This window comes from Dipteris shenzhenensis, chromosome 9, assembly GCF_047967505.1.
Source record: "Dipteris shenzhenensis isolate YYH24624 ecotype China chromosome 9, Dip_SZ_1.0, whole genome shotgun sequence".
Classification (NCBI taxonomy): Eukaryota; Viridiplantae; Streptophyta; class Polypodiopsida; order Gleicheniales; family Dipteridaceae; genus Dipteris; species Dipteris shenzhenensis.
Genome location: NC_141604.1, coordinates 54045870 through 54062882, shown reverse-complemented (window position 1 = coordinate 54062882; position 17013 = coordinate 54045870). Strand labels below are relative to the sequence as shown.

The window sequence follows — 17013 nt, the reverse complement described above, 5'->3', positions numbered from 1 at the left end:
CTCTTTCTATCATAATTTTGGGAACCTAGAGTGCCAAAAATTTTAGAGTTTCATTAAACACACTTCTCAAAGTCCATGTTTCACTCAAATCTCACCATCTCGGACTCTCTAGTTCAAAGACTTTGTCTTCCCAATCATCACCAAGAGTGATCTCCTAAACAATTAAAGAACGATGGGCTAAAAGCCAATGTCTAGGCCTTGCAATCTTACGTGTGTGTTAATATCATAATCAAGTGAAGTGTCATCTGAATAGTCTTTGTACAACCAAGTTGAGTCTTCGTATAAATCCCAAGCTTTTGTACAACCCTTATCCAACATCAAGGTTCCAACCCATGCACTAGCCTACTTCATCAACAAACATCAAATGTCTCGATGCCCACCATCTAACGTCCTTGGATTGTCCAAAGTTTTATTGCCTATGTTTTATCAAGCTATCATTATGAGATACATTCTTCTTGATTTTGTCTAATTTCAATTAGAAGTATGGACAACATTAGCCAAGACCAAGAGGACATAAAACACATTTCTTTTGATTGAAATTATATATATTATATATCGTTTGTCCTTTTCTGTGTACTTCAATCTTTTGGAAAAAATTAGGCAACTGCAAAGGATAAAGGGTCATTTTATGTGCCAAAGTTGCATAGCAGAGCAATCAACAAGAAGTCGATGGAGAAATTATAGGCAAGCTCATGAACCTATTAGACCTCTTGATTCTTCATTCCAAATTTATATTATTATGCATGTCCATCCTATTTTATGGTTTTTGCTAGGATTTCAACTTTTAACTTCAACCATAAGCTACTTCACTTAAATCTAAATGCTAATTGGAGTTAATATGTCCTTTTCCAAGGGAAGATCACCTAGGATGCAAGTAGTACGAGATTCACACAAAGACGTCATCTCCATCAAAGACTCCTTTACCTGCTCTGCCTGCATCAAATCCTTGTCCCTTATCTGTGCAACAAATAAATGTACTCGTATGAGAATGTATCAAAATTAAGGTCAATGTGAATATGCAAATAAATGTACCCGTATGAGAATGTATCAAAATTAAGATCAATGCGAATATAAAATGATTTTCATTAGAAACAACGATGATGAATATTTGATGCTTTGTCCAATAGAAGCATGCAGCTCAGTCACAAAGGCAGCTTGTTCGACCCCAACGAACTCACAAAACAAAGAAGACATCATTCACAAGAACTAGAATATCCTCAATTCAACCATAGGGAATTAAATATATATAATCCACATTCATGGCATTCTGAAGCACGACTAGAACAACTATCCATGGGTCCTAGGAAAAAGTCACTAACATAGCCTAATGAAGCTCCTAAAACCTCGCTTTTTATCTTACATCCAATTTTCGCTCCCAAAAAGCTACTATATCTCTTCTAAGAAATGTGTTGTATATTCCTTTGAAAATTATGCCTGATATAACAAAATCAGCTGATATGGAAAATAAATTTTTAATTTATTGAAGGATAGACAAATTTGAAGGTTAAAAGTGCATTGATATGTCGAAGGACAAATGACTTTGGTCAGCAATGTGAGTGTGTGTGTGTGTGTGTGTGTGTGTGTGTGTGTGTGTGTGTGTGTGTGTTGATTTTGAGTTTTCGAGCTCCTGTGCTTCCGTCTCTACAAGATGCTCATTCCTTTAGAGACCTTCCTTAGACCTAGTTGGAAGTTTTTTATTACTGCTTTTAGTTATGAGTAGTAGCTGTCCTACTCTTGGACAACTATGAATGTAAAGGCTTTCTTAGTGCAAAATATCTTCTACAAAAGAAAAAAATGTGCGTGTTCATGTGCGCACATGAATATTGAGAATATTCAACCCCCCATGCAATTTTAGATAGGCTTTAGGATTTGACTCTTCTTTTAGCACACTCGTCCATTCGTCCTTTGAAGCTATCTAGTTATGTTATCTCCACCTTGGGCGTCAGATAGGGCTAATCAGATTTGGTGTTTGCATCCTCCAAAAAAATGGTGGAGGAAAAAATTAAAACAGATCTGGCATTCCAAGATCCCTCTTCGACAATAGGTCTTTTTATGGCATGTTCTATTGGAAAATTTTTCCTCTGGACAACTTTTACCATGCAAATGTATTGCTCCGACTATTTATCATAGGTGTTTGGCTCCAAGGAAGTCTATGTCTCATATTTTTTGTCACTACCCCGAGACACGGGTCTTCCTCAACATCCTTCTATAGAGATTACAACTAATATTATCTCAAGCTTCTTTCAGAAAGCTTTTCTACCTTTTTGAGATACATCCTCGATGGCCATGTTCTTTATCTTGGTTCACTACTGGACACTCTGGACTCTCTAGAAAGATAGAAACCACTGAGTCTTTGGTGATCCTAGTTTTTCTACTTTTGTTTTCTTTCGTCATTCTTTGTAGCAATCGCTCTTTGATAGTCTGCAAATTCACTACATAGACTATAATGTGTATTTGTCCTACATAGAGATTTTCTCTTGATGTACTTTTTTAGCTTCCCAATTTTGGGATAGCTACCTTGTAATATAAAGTATTCAAAGTTCTCACCAAAAATAAATTTGTGAATGTGCGCATTAAAAAAAAAAAAAGAGAGTAGAGTGTGAGTATGCACATGTGCAAATTCGATATGACGATGATGATGATGATGAATGACTTGTTTTGAGAGAGAGAGAGAGAGAGAGAGAGAGAGAGAGAGAGAGAGACGAGATGATATGATAAGATAAGATATGATATTACTAATCTCCATTGATAAGATCTATGAGACGAGACACTTAAATCAGCAATGGTTATTTACATTTTGTATCTCTATGAATGCAAATACTTTCTCAATGCAAAATTACTTTACCCAAAAAAAAAAGTGTTCACAAAAAAAAAGCCTGTGTGAGTGTCAGTGTTTGCGCAGGTGCAGATGTGATATGACAATGATGATGATGAATGACATGATGTGTGTGTGTGCGTGTGAGAGAGAGAGAGAGAGAGAGAGAGAGAGAGTGTGTGTGTGTGTGTGTTTGTGTGTGTGAGAGACAGAGCGAGATGATATGATAATACTAATTTCCAATGAGGAGATCCAACAAGATCTATGGGACAAGACACTTAAATCAACAGTGGTTCTTACAGGTTGTAGCTCAAAAACAACATAAAGAAACCTCTAGCCTTTCTAATACATGGCTCACACTCTAGCAAAAATACATAGAAACTTGGATCCAAGTATACACAGGAACATATAGGTAGCCACATGATTTGTTAGCTGCTCAAGGACATTTTTATGCAAATCTTTGGGTGCGAAGGCTTAGATGTTTTTCCTAGATGTTTTGGTATGCTCAACAACTAAGCAAAGTATGATATGCTCAAACAGTGGCCAAGGAATATTAATGGTGGAATGACATCCACAACTATGCTCACACTCACATCCACCCATCCAAACATGCACATACACATGCACATTTGTAGATAAGGGCCGCAACATTCTACCCAAGGGGGGAATCTTGCATCTTGCATCTACCCTCTTCTTTCCATCGATTGTTTCTATAGCAAAATGATGTAAGATGACACTCATTTCGTAGATTAAGAAGTCCTCTTCAAGAAAGTGTTATATTCCATAGATAAGCATGGGTAGAAAGCTCGCTTCTTCCTTTCAACCGTATCCTCTCCAAAACCTCTGTGCTACCAGCTTGTTGAGAGACCACGCTCAACATCATGTGATTACATGTGCATAGCACTAACACATATAGAGTGCTATAAAGGAAAGGGTTAGATGCCCAAACCCTAACTCTAAATGGGTTTGTATATATTCTCCATTTTCAACTAAATGTAGTGTACAGCTAGTCATTTGTGATGTGCTCTCTAGCTGTTCCCTCTCTCCTCATCTCCACTCTTCTCCTCTCCCCTCTTCATATTTTGTCATGGTATCAGAGCATGGTTTTTGCCTTCCACTGAGGCTCCATCCTTGAGAGAGTGTGATTGATGAAGAGATCGAGAGTTCTTGAGTGTTCTCTTCTGTTGAGAGATATTTTCGTCCATTTCTGTTCCATATCTAGCTCTCATTGTAGAGCTCCTTCTCCTCCCTGTTTTGGATTAGAAAGATCAGGATTCCATTTCCTCGAGCTCAAGTTATACTATTTTGAGTGATCATGTTTCTTATGAGGTTCATTTCATGAGTTTTGAGAGGGTTGAGAGGTAGTTTCAAAGGTTTTTTGAGTTCTGTAAGGTTCAAGAGGTTTTCTCTGGTGAGGTTCTCAAAAGAAAGTGAGATTTTGTTCATCGGAGTGACCACTTGACTCCTACAACGACCTAGCACACACAGGCGACATCAACAAGACTCGACTCAAGCAAACGGATAGCAAGCAACAACAAGCTCCACAGCACACGCAGCTAAGCGATGCCAGTAACAACTAGCAACATTAACACTAAGCAAAGCTTCTAATCGATAGCAGCAGCATCCACAACAAAAGCGCATCTACAACATAAGCTCTACAATGTGACGGTGACTCCTACAAGCGACTCAACAGCAAACAGTGCTGACGCCTACGACCTACATCTACAGTAACCTCTACAACTTCTACAGCACTGTAGTGACTCAGGCCTCCATCGACAACACAAGCAGCAAGCAGAGATCAGAGGCCTGTGTAAGCATCTACTCCTCACCGACTTCACAAGAATCTACGAAAAAGGTTGATGAAGAAGAGTAAGAATTGCCAAAAACACCCCAAGCAGAGCCATAGCACCTCCGACGGTCTACTAGGAAAAGCAGACCTCCAGTCAGATTGACATATGCTCAAAAAGACAAAGCAATTTAGATTAAAACCACCAACTATGCTCTTATGACTACCATCATGGCTATAGAAGAGCCAATGTACTTCGAAGATGCAGTAGATAAGTCGGAATGGCAAATTGCTATGAATGAAGAAATAAAAGCTTTGTACAAGAATAATACTTGAGAATTATGCGACCTTCCACTAGGAAAGAAGACCATAGCAAACAAATGGGTATACAAAGTGAAGTACAATCTAGATGGAAGTATTCAAAGATACAAAGCCAAACTAGTTACAAAAGGATTTGCACAGCAATATGATCAAGATTATGATCAGACTTATGTTAGATATCAATGCTCCACTCTCGTGTAACTACGCGGGAACTAGCTAACTCTACTTGTAAGCCACCCATATGAGGAGAAGGCATTTGAGTAGCTTGGTTATCTGGTAGGTCCTGGTTTGGACACCAGATGGGAGCCATGTGTGGCCTGATGGCTGGACGGCTTCAGATAGAGTTGGCACACCGCCAACTAGACTACATGCAAGTGCGGGAAGGCATCCCTTAACTGACCGCACTGAGGGTAGACGGAGCATTTCCCGAGGCAACCCACTCTCGGGTTGCGGGGCCCGTTTGGAGCCTCAGATGATCTCGGATGACTGTGGGCCGAACAATAACCGTAGGTTGGTTGCTCTGTTTTGCGCACCAATTCTATCGTATGGTCGATGGCCTATTTCAGGACCAACCTCCAGTCGACCATTTTGCGCAGACAGGGTCGGCCACCTAATTGAGCCTAACCGACTACGACTAACGACGACTATATAAGAGCAAGCCCGTGAAGCCCATTTCATCACTGGCTACAACAACCCTTATTCCTTAGCATTCAGCCTCCGTCTTCTACTGTTTCCAGCACGCCATCGAAGCTTCTTTCACAGGAGCGCACGGCTGGGAGGCAACGCCATCTATTGTATCAGTTCTACAGTAATCAAAATTTTTATTCTCCATACTATCTTTTTTTCTCTCTTGCTTACGAGATCCTATTATCTGTTGAGCACATAGGTTGTATTATTTTCTTACAACTTATGCTCCAGTAGCAAAGATGGATTTCATACTTGATATCACTAGCGACACTCAGTAGATGGAATGTGTATCAGGTCGATGTCAAGAATGCATTTCTCAATGGTTACTTAGACGAGGAAGTCTACATGCAACTAGCAGATTATGTTGAGCCAGGAAAAGAGAATCACGTTTGCCATCTCAAGAAGAGTCTCTACGATATAAAGTCAAACTAGTTACAAAAGGATTTGCACAGTAATATGGTTAAAATTATGATGAGACTTATGCTTCAGTAGCAAACATGGATTCCATACGTTTCTTAATATCACTCCAGTGGACATTAATAGACTCTGTGTGTGTGTGTGTGTGTGTGTGAATATAATCGCATCTGGTCTATGACGCGCTCCTCAAGGTGGGAACGGACAAGATCGCATGACATTTGGAATTCCAAATTCCCTCTTCGATAGAGGTTCTTTTTATGGCAGGTTATGCTTGGGGTTCTTCCCTTTCGACAGCTCTTGGCTCGTCGTCATATTGCTCCTGCCACTTGTCGATGATGTCTATCTATATAAGAGTCTATGCCTCATCTGTTTTGGCATTGCTCAGAGTCCCGTGATTTTTCGCTTTCACTACAACAGTGGCTAGAGGCTCGTTTCCCTAGTGCATCTTTTGGCATGAATTTTTTGCTGTTTGGCTTTCATCCTATGCAGCAGGGATTTGATCTCCTATTTTATTGGGTTCGTTATTGGGCACTATGGACTTTATGAAATGACCGCAATCATCAAGCATCTAGTAATCCTTATCTTGCCAAGTGAGAGTTCTTCCGAGCATCTCTAAGAAAATCATTTTATGACTTCTTACATGCTCAGAATCTTGATTATACTGCCTTCTTGTCATATAATGACATCTTCCTCATGCTTGTAGCTGATTGTCACTTTCTTCGAGAGTGTTTCTTGTAATATAATGAAGACTGGATTTCACCAAAGTGTGTGCCCATGTGAATGTGTGAAATCCGATGAAGGCCACTACATCCCCAATTGTTGCATCCAACTATACCTCCACTCTAAGTAACTTTTGATTAGGCCTACCCCATCTTCCGCTCCTCTTCTCAATCAAGCCTATGCTCTCAATCTGTTTGTTTTTTTGTAGCTCCATGGGAATTTAGACTCTAAGCTAGTCTGAGTCCCTTCCCTAGCTCAATTGTTAGTCCTTCAAGAAGGAAACTATAACAAGCTACTAAACTGGAAGATGAAGCCATATGAAGCAATATGACGTGTTTCTACAAACCTAAATTCTTGTGCATTTGTCACTCTAGCAACTATGGCTTCCAAACACTATCATAGCAGTACACAATTCAAGTTATCGGAGTATCATAGGAGTAGAGTTTTTAACTCCAAGAAGACATCAAGGAATTCAAGATGAGACTCCTAGCCATGCAATCACAGGTGAGTAACTTTGAAAGTATACGAAAACTATTATCATTTTCCTGAGAGCTACAGATGCTTGTAAGTTGAGCCAAAGGTAGACGCTACTAATAAGCTTAACCAGCACACAAGGAGGATCTACCATGATCCTAATAACTTGGTACAAATTACAAATAGTGTCCTACTAGAGAATTGTTGTTTTCTGTCTCCATATAATGCTTAAAAGGAGGTCAAAAGGAGTCAATAGCAACACAAATTTGGGACGCAGCTTGATTTTGAATCTCTCTCTCGAATTCTCTTTTACACATTGCCTTTAAAGGCAATTTATCCTTATGGCATATATACGTGCTTCCATAGTAGAGCACAAATTAATTGTATCAGAGTTGCAATAAAGATAAATGCTATGAACAAAAGATGACAATGTTAGAAATCATATGCAAAAGACAACTCATTTGCATGTTGTGGAGCTTTTGGAACAAGCAAGGGACTTGTTTGCATCAATGTACTAGCCAGTAGAGTAAGAGCCTTACTTCTCATGGCCCACTACTTTGATCAGCTCAAGATGTGCAGATGTACATCCAAAACAACATCCTCATCCAAAGATCCAATCAATCTACCTTTGGACTGCATCATGAAGACCATCGTGTCTCCAACTCTGTCCCACTTGAGACCTATGACCTTAACCATATTGATTATGTGTTCTTCAAGGGGGTGCTTAAATTCCTTCCAAGATTCCATAAAAGAAGCAAGATCTCTCTCCCATTCGGACCACTGCATATAACCTGAAGCACCAAGAGGTCTCTATAAGGAACCCCTAAAATTGTGCTAAGGGATCTCCCAATAGCATCCATACGTGGTAAATAAGGCATCCTAAGATTAGCATAAGGATCCACCTAGTGTTTTCCAACAAGTCATCACCTGAGGAATGAATACAAGACTCAATACATCGATAGAAGAAATTCTTCTGCAGCTCCTAACCCATCGTATGTCCCCTGACAAAAAGCTTGCAAAGCAAAGCTCTGAATATCAAGATCAATGATATTAAGTCCTCTCTCATGAGTCAAAAGAATCAACGTCTCCCAAAGTTAAGATCCATCCAGGATGAACTCCAAAATAGGAGATTGCTCCTCATACTCTTCAACACAGCAAATTGCTGTGTAGGAGAAATACCAATAACCAAGAATCTGGCAGAAAGACCTCTCTAAATCCAAGTGAAATCAAAATCTGAACCCCAATCTTAACACGAACCCAAAAGCTTTTGGATTTGTCCTAATCGTCTGGGCTCTTGCTGTCAGGAAAAACAAATCCAAGGCTGTCTTGAAAGTAGTAAGGGTCTGAGGACTGAAATCCAAAAAACAAACGTATCATCTACGAGCTCACGATCCAGCAAATCCTCAAAGGAAGTCTCAAACCAAGGATGTCACACTAGGATCTAGGATACAAAGGCCATGACAACGAGGATCTAGGATACAGACTCATGGCCTTTGCCACAAATAAATACAAAAGAGGAGCAAGTGGCAGCTATCCCTGTTGGACTAATTTGAAAATCTAAAATTTGTATCCTCCAGTACCCCTAATAAGAAACTACATATGCACTGATCTATAAAGAAGGGATACCATTATGATCCGAGTCAGCAAAACCAAAATGCATTAGCATACCTCTAAGAATCCCTAGTCTACTTTGTCATATGCTTTCTCAAAATGTACAAAAAGAACAGATAGGTCTTGACAGCTGTGTCTTGCCCACTAGGGCCTCCCAAAATGAAAAGACATAAAAAACACTACAGTCATGCACAAATATGGTCTTTGTATCATGGATAAAATCAAGAAGTAGAGGCTGCAACCCTAGGCTGATTGACTTCGATAAAATTTTATAAGATGTGCCAATCGGCCTCCGTTGTGTGTCAAATTTATGCACACCCTCTTAGAAATATGATGAATGAGACCCTCAATAAGTGAAGAATGCATAACTCCAGAATCCCAGATGCCCTCAAGAGCAGAATAAACCTTTCCAGCCATAACTCTAGGGCTCATCCTGTCCTACCTCTAGTCACCCATGCTGCGCTTTCCCACCTCATGTCCTTATGCTTTTGACTTCGATCCCATCACCATTCCTTGCCGTTTCCCCATCTCCCAACAACCCTTCACATCTCTGCTCCTTCTCTTGTCACCTCTGTCATCCCGGGCTCATGTTCTTCCCCACCTTGGACAACCTGCTTTCTTGGCCCAGGTCCCCGTCTGATAAAGAGAAAGATTTATGAAGCTCATGTGCAGTTTCTAATAGTCTGTGAAAGCTCATGCTGAGAAGTTTCTTAGGTGCGGGATTGTGATATTTTCTCTCTTCTCATAGGGTGTGGTGTGAGGTGGAATTTTTAACCTCGCACTGGCATTCATCAGGTTTTCTGTCATATTGGGTTGACCATAGTGGTGCCCCCATGCTGTAGGTAAGCACTCTCTTAATGGGACCTTCCAAGCAGGCACAAAGTCTCAATTAGCGCCCGGAAATCAGATTTAAACGCACCACAAATTTGAGGAGAGGTCACTAAGGTGAGAGTTTGCAGATTATAAATGATGAGACAGCAACATAACAGTTGTTTTGATAAGGTGCAGCACCTAACGTTTCTTTCCCAATGAGCAGGGAAGACATTAGATATGATTTTACCAAGTAAAAAGCTTTCAGTGTCAAGCTCAGATTTTGAAGCAAAAATCTGGAAAGGGAAGGCGTCTACTTTGAACTTCTTCTTGAGTTTGTAAGGAAGACTCAGAAAGCAGGTAGCAAAAATCAAATTAATTTTCTTTAGATACGTTACTACCCCTTCTTTAGCATTTCCTTTTTAATAACAGAAAAAACCCTTGTGACATTGTTGCACACAGGTACTATACTTACCATACTCTTCCATTGGATAGGGGCATTTACCTCAGCATTGAATACATTTAAGACAAGACCTCGAAATGTGGTTATGTTGGCATGCAACACATCCAGCCCGAGAACATCAAGGGCCTGCATTAGCTTCACAAAAACACCGGGTCGCTTCTCACAGAATATTCTCAAACTAAAAATTTTCCCATCCATTTTGCTCACTTCCACCTGAAAAGGTAGTGTAAATCTGATCAGTTTACATGCACAAACATACATGATCATTAATGACGTTTTAATCTCACAACACAGTTTTCTTACCTGCATAGGCTGGTTTGAGTCATCAATCCTTTTCTCATTTGCCTCACAAGATATTTTGCCTTGGTCCACTTTTAGAGAGCCTTGAACTTCATCAGTTCTTGCAATATTCCCATTTTCTTCAATTTGTTGTATGCCATCTTCTTGCATTAAGGAGTTTCGATTTGGTTGTGTGTCCTCTTCTTTTGTTTCAAGGAGGTCCTCTTGAAGTTCTTTCACTTGTTGTTGAAGCTCTTTTACATATTCAATTGCATCACCAAGAATGGATGCCCTGTCCATCTTATCAGACAGCAGGACAAACATTTTTTCTCTCAAACTCAAGAGAAGTACTGTTTAACACTCGAAATCACCGTGATTCCATTTCTAGTTCATTTTATACACTTCTACCACTGGATCTCAGGAGACTTTGTAAGATATATATTTATTATGTGAACTTGCATGCCCCATATATCAGAGAAAACGGATGATAGTTCCAATCACTTAGGTATTCTCAAGATAACACAATCGAAGAAGTCAAAACTCACCTTCGTGATCTTGGGGACCAATGCACGCAATGAATACAGCCGTTCATTCAATTTCTTTCGACGTTTTCGCTCAGCAACAAGGTTTTTTGATAAGTGTCTTCGTCCTGATCTTGCCACTCCCTTTTCTTCATCATCCTCCATTGGATCACTGCAGTCAGATGAGTCTGCACGCATCTCCTGCTTTACATCCCTATCTGAAATTTCTTTTGATAAGCCGCTTGCATGAGGAGAGTCAATAAATGTACATTTCTGATGTGCATAATTTGGAACAACAGGTACAATGATTTCTGGAAAACTCTGATCCGCTGGTAGCATAGTTCTTTCTGTCTGAATGGAGTCACCTATCCCTTCAAACAGATCATGCCTTTGCCTTTGAAATGATGTGTGCGTGGACTGGCCAGAAAAGTGCAGCTGTTGTGATCCCATTTGAATGGAGGGTTGAGTCTCACTTAATTGGCCTTCGTGGTTCCAAGGCCGTAAGTCAGTGGATGGTGTCCAAGGCAATTGACTATTTCCAATAGGAGCTGAATTATGATGATAGCCTTTCTGTCCAGGCTCCGCATTTCCTCCACTCAGAGAAGAGTTTGTGTGGTACTTTTTCATAGATTTTTCTTCAATTATCACTTGAAAATTGTGCAGATCTTTTCCAAAACCTGGAGTTAATGGGGATTCTGGCATGGCAACCATGGATGATGCATTAAACCCACCATAGAAACTGTTTATTTCAAATGGCCCTTTATTGATTCCTGATTGAAAGTGTTGTTGTCCTTGCATTGTAATTCTTTCACCTTCACTTAGAGAGTTGGTATTGCTTCCTAACCATATATCACCACATTTTTCCATCACTAATTGTACGAGTGAGGTGTTGTCTATGGCCTGCCATGAATTTATTTTTTTCAAGATCATGGTATGCTATAAATCACTAACAGCGTTTATACAGTTCCATTGTTGTTATATAGATTCTGACAAGGCAATTGAGTAGAATTTGATAAATTTGCTTTACATTTTAGCACACTGTGCTGACAATGATAAACAAACGTTTTCATAGAACCAATAGCATAATACAATAAGTATTGTGGATATACATTTTTTAAATCACCTTGGAACAACGCCAAAAAATAGTCAAGCATGCAAACGTATATAAATATGATAAAGGTCATAAGTTTCACATGTAGGATGCTTCTTGATGTTGAGTGATATTCCGTCATTGATACTTTCACAAAATTTTCAATGTAGAATGAATTAGCTTACAGCTGACTTCTCATGCACTGCTAGACCTAAAGAGATAGGAGAGGATGTTTATAAACAGATAGCTGATATCAGCATGGAATTTGCAATGAATGGAAAGGAATCAAGCTGGTAGAATTATTCAATCCTTGCTTTCCCCCTCCGCTTTCCCTCCTTTTCTCTCTGACAATTGTCTCAGCCTTTTCTCTATCTACAAAATCCTTTTCCAGCACTTTTCTCTTTGCTTCTTTTCTCTCTGATTCGGAATTCCATCACGAAGTCCTCTTCATTATCATCCTCTACCCCTCACAACCCTGCCCCTTAAAACAAAGTGTTGTCCCATCAACATGCACGTTTGAATGACGCACCCATATCATGTGTTTTTTAACCTCCATGCAAGAGGTGTGTTGAGAAACATAAAGAAATGTATTCCCAATGATGCAACTGAGATATGATAGGCACACTATTTTTTTTAATGCATAAATCAAGGAAAAATACATTCCCAATGATGCAAATGAGGTATGATGGGCATGGTCCTTTCCATGGGCATTAAAGTGGGTGAGAGTAAGGCCCATGCAAAGTGCCGTATCAAATGGAGACTTGCATGTTTGAATGAGGCATCCCGATGCATGTTTCTTGATCCTCATGCATGGTGCGTGGTGAGAAACCAGGAAAAATGCTTCACCAACCATCTAAACCCATTTTTTCTATCGCAGTTTTGCCTCACCTACCTGTAGAGATATCTACAATGATATGTCGTTGTAGGCCATAAGTCAACTATATGGTTGACCAGTACTTGGGTACTATATATACCAAGTACTTGTATTGTTTCATTTGAACATTCCAGTTGGAGTTCACTTGTGTTCACAACTCTTCTTCATTCTTGTTCCTACATGTGGTATCAGAGCTAGTCCTTCCAGCCCTGTCACTTGCTTCCCCGCTCTCCACGTGCTCCTGTTGCACTTCTGTTGCAGAGAAGAAGTTAGTTCTTGCTAGTCAACTTCTCTTTTGGCTGTCCTGAGCTCCCACGAGCTTCGCATGATCTTGAGCTTCAGTTTTGTCGCAAGATTTTGCACCAGGAAGCATTCCTCAGCTGGGCGACTTCGTTTTGCGTTGCGCGCACAGTTTTTTCAAGCAATTTCGGAAACCAAAAGTTGTGTAGCTGCATCGGGCAACCCGGAAGAGTTTTGACCAGTCGTACTAGTGTTCTACCCCCCTTTCGGAGTTGTTCGTGCTATCATAATTTCATTCCTCAGCAACAGATCAGAAGATACCAGCAATATCATTTAAGTTTTGCTGATTTTTACTGATTTTCGTACAGTTCGCCTCTCCACCTTTCCATTTGACTTGCCCGCTTGCCCATTGCCCCTCTGGATTGCCACTTGCATCTTCAGCTCTGGATTCGACTTGGTGGTTCGACTTTTGCTCCTGCTCTAGCTCGAGATCCTTGCCTCAGCTCATTTTCAGCCTCTCCCAATTGGTTCTTGCAGAAATAGCATTGTGCATGTGTCTTGCAGATTGCATTGCACAGGTATCAGTGCACTTGGGACAATTTTTTGGCTACACATTGAGTGCAAATCATTGCTCAAGTGTTGCATATTTGAAGCCAAGTGTTGGCTGTAAGTTGATGCACTTTTCCACACAAAGATGTGGTGACTCACCCCTCTTCTTGATGCCTATTGAGCAAGAGTTTGCTATTGCATTGTGAGCCATTGTTTGGCTGAGATACAGGCTGATTTTTTGGGGCAGAAGCAATTGCATTTGAGTCATTGTTTGGCTGTGGTTGATGATAACTTTTTGGGGCATAAATATAGTTCTTGATTGCATATTTTATCCCGAAAGTGGTCGAGGTTTGAGCAGAATTTTTGGGGCAGATATACTGCTATTTTAGAGCAGCCACTGTCAGTGAATGTCATTGCAGTGATTATATAGTAGTCGATGGTCTTTCAATTGTCCATTTGCTGTCTTTTCCTTTGCAAGTACACTTGCCTTTATTCTTGAGCTTGAAATCATGTCTCTCAATGAGAATTTTGGTACCATGACTTAAGCAAATAAGTTGAATGGACCCAACTATGCTTTGTGGTCATTTACACTCAAGAATATCTTGGTTGGAAAGGGCGTATGGGACATTGTGAATGGTGATGAGGCTAGACCTTCTAGATCTAGCACGAGCGCATCATCCACTTCTGGCGCTACCACTCAAGCTTCTACTACCGCTCCCACGGAGGATCAGAAGAGGTTTGATCGCAGGGATGCCCAAGCGTTGTCTTTGATTGCATTGTCTGTGAAGACACACATTAAGTCCACTATCAAGTCTTGCAAGACTTTAAAGGTAGCTTGGGATAGAATGAAAAGTATGTGGAATGTGAAGAATGAAGCAAGAAGCATGGCTTTGAATAATAAGCTCAATAACTTGTTCATGCAGGAAAGTCAAACTATTTCAGCTCATATTGCAAAGATTACTGACATTCGGGATGAGCTCGCAGCTATTGATGAGGATATAGAAGACAAGAAATTGGTCTCTATCACCCTCAATAGTTTGGCACCCTCATATGATACGTTTGTTACTTCCTTGACTATTATGCTCAGGGCTACTCCGCTCAGTTTTGAGAAGTTAGTTGGCTTGCTCTTACAGGAAGAAATGCAGACTTCCAATTCAGCCTGTTCGAGTGAGCAAGCACTTGCCACTCATGGAAGGGTAAATTTCAAAAAAATGCCAGCCATGCTTATCAGCCCAGGAAGGAGGGGAATGCAAACACAAATGCAAGGAATTTAGATAAAGGTGCAAAGGTGAAGAGAGGCAAATGCAATTATTGCAAGAAGCCTGGTCATTACATTGCAAAGCGCCAGAAAATGATTGCCAATGGGAAAAAGAGGAAAGACACAAGTAGTAATTATGTGGCACCAGCTGAAAATGCCAATGCTTCACCATCTCATGCAAACTTTGCACAAGAGGGAAAGGATTATGTGTTTACTGCATTTCAGGACAGTTTTGGTGCCAGGGGGGGTTTAGTTGCACATGATGCTTCTCTTGCTTCATCTGGGGGTTCTTCATTTGCTGCCATAGATACTTGGTATCTAGATAGTGGTGCATCGAAGCAGAAGAAATAAAAAATGTTCATGGCAGACATGTTACTTGTGCTAATGATGCAACTCAGGACATCACAAGAGTGGAAGATGTTCCCATCCTTCTGGATTCAGGAAAGAAAAAGTATATCCATGATGTCTGATATGTTCCTAACTTGAGGAAAAATCTTGTTTGAGTTTCATCCATGGCCCATGATCAGCACATGCTCGTGGAATTCCAGGATGATCAATGCAAGATCAAGGATCCAAAGAAAGACTATGGCATTGTGGTTACAGGTTCTTATGAGGCCCGCATGGGTCTTTACAAGCTTGATGCTCAGCCCTATAATCAGCATGCTATGGCTGTCTCTTCTACTACTCAGGTGATTTATGGCATGCCAAGTTTGGTCATGCACATCACAGAGCTTTGGCATATTTGCATAATCATAATATGGTTGACGGATTGCTAAAATTATAGCAGCCCGCATAAGAGGTGTGTGAAGCTTGTGCTTTAGCCCTGTAGTATGCACGAATGGTCTACCCAATAATTCGATTGCAAAGCCCAAGGTGAATCACTTCATAGTGTTTAGGTCTCTTGCATATGCTTTGGTACCGGCTGAAAATCGATCCAAGCTTGATTATAAAAGCATTTAATGCATCTTTGTGGGGTATAGCACACTGAAAGCCGAGGCTTTAGGCTTTATGATCCAACCACAAGGAAAGTAATCATAAGTAGGGATGTTTTGTTTGTAGAGCATGATAGCATGCAACCCATCAGTGAGGAGTCGCCTCCATATGATGATACACCTCTAAACATCATTCAATTCGAGGATGATGCTGATTTGGGTTCTCCAACTGATGTTCCCTCTACCTCTCAGAGCCCAGCAGGGTTGCCACATGTTGAGGGTTATTTTCCCTCAAATGTTTTCAGATTTGCAGCCAACTCATGGGGAGGGACAGCCCAATATTTGACGCATTATCAGCGTCGTGCAAAGGATGTTACTCCAGATGCACTTCCATATGCTATTCCCAGTGGGACAACTGAGAATTCAGTTCCTAGATGGGCTAGTTTGACACTTGCTAATGCTAAAGATCAGCCTATATTGGGGAGAACCAGGGCCAGAACTCAGAATGCTAACAACCAAGTGAATTTTACTCTCATGACCCAAGTGATGGAAGCTGAAATTGAGCCTCGGCGCTTTGAGGATGCTCAGGGCAATCCGGCATGGTAGAAAGCCATGGAAGCTGAGATTAGATCCATTCAAAAGAATGCTACATGGGACTTGGTTGATGTGCTCATCGGCAAGAATGTGGTTGGCAAAACATGGATCTACAAAATAAAGTATCATGCAGATGGTACAGTTGAGAAATACAAAGCCCGTTTAGTTGCCAGGGGGTATGCACAAGAAGAGGGGATAGATTATGAGGAGACTTTTGCTCCGGTGGCGAAGATGACTACCATTCGCTCTGTCATCTCTCTTGCTGCGTTTTATGGTTGGTCTGTGTACTAGATGGATGTCAAGACCGCCTTCCTCAATGGAGATCTCAAGGAAGAGGTCTATGTGCATCAGCCCCAAGGTTTTGTTGTTCATGGTTGTTCAGGGACAAGAGCACAAGGTATGCAAGCTGAGGAAAGCCTTGTATGGGCTGAAGCAAGCGCCTCGTGCATGGTATCATAAAATACATCAGTTCTTGCTGTCCTAGGGCTTTGTGAGCACTCACACAAAGCCAAATTTATATGTTCTACAACAGAAATCAGATCTGATTTTGCTGGTTCTTTATGTTGATGACA

General features: G+C 40.7%; 1 protein-coding gene across 3 annotated transcripts in view; it reads right to left on the bottom strand.

The window, feature by feature from the left end:
* Positions 1–624: 624 nt before the first annotated feature.
* LOC147898845 (transcription factor ABORTED MICROSPORES-like) overlaps positions 625–17013 on the bottom strand; it is a 35727-nt gene continuing 19338 nt past the window's right edge. For all 3 annotated transcript variants that reach the window (XM_087379619.1, XM_087379618.1, XM_087379620.1), the window contains 4 exons: positions 10929–11804; positions 10408–10683; positions 10147–10317; positions 625–957 (listed from right to left, as the gene is read on the bottom strand). In XM_087379619.1, the coding sequence (XP_087235745.1) occupies positions 817–957; positions 10147–10317; positions 10408–10683; positions 10929–11804 (1464 nt within the window). In that variant the 3' untranslated portion in view covers positions 625–816. The remainder of the gene's footprint in view (positions 958–10146; positions 10318–10407; positions 10684–10928; positions 11805–17013) is intronic.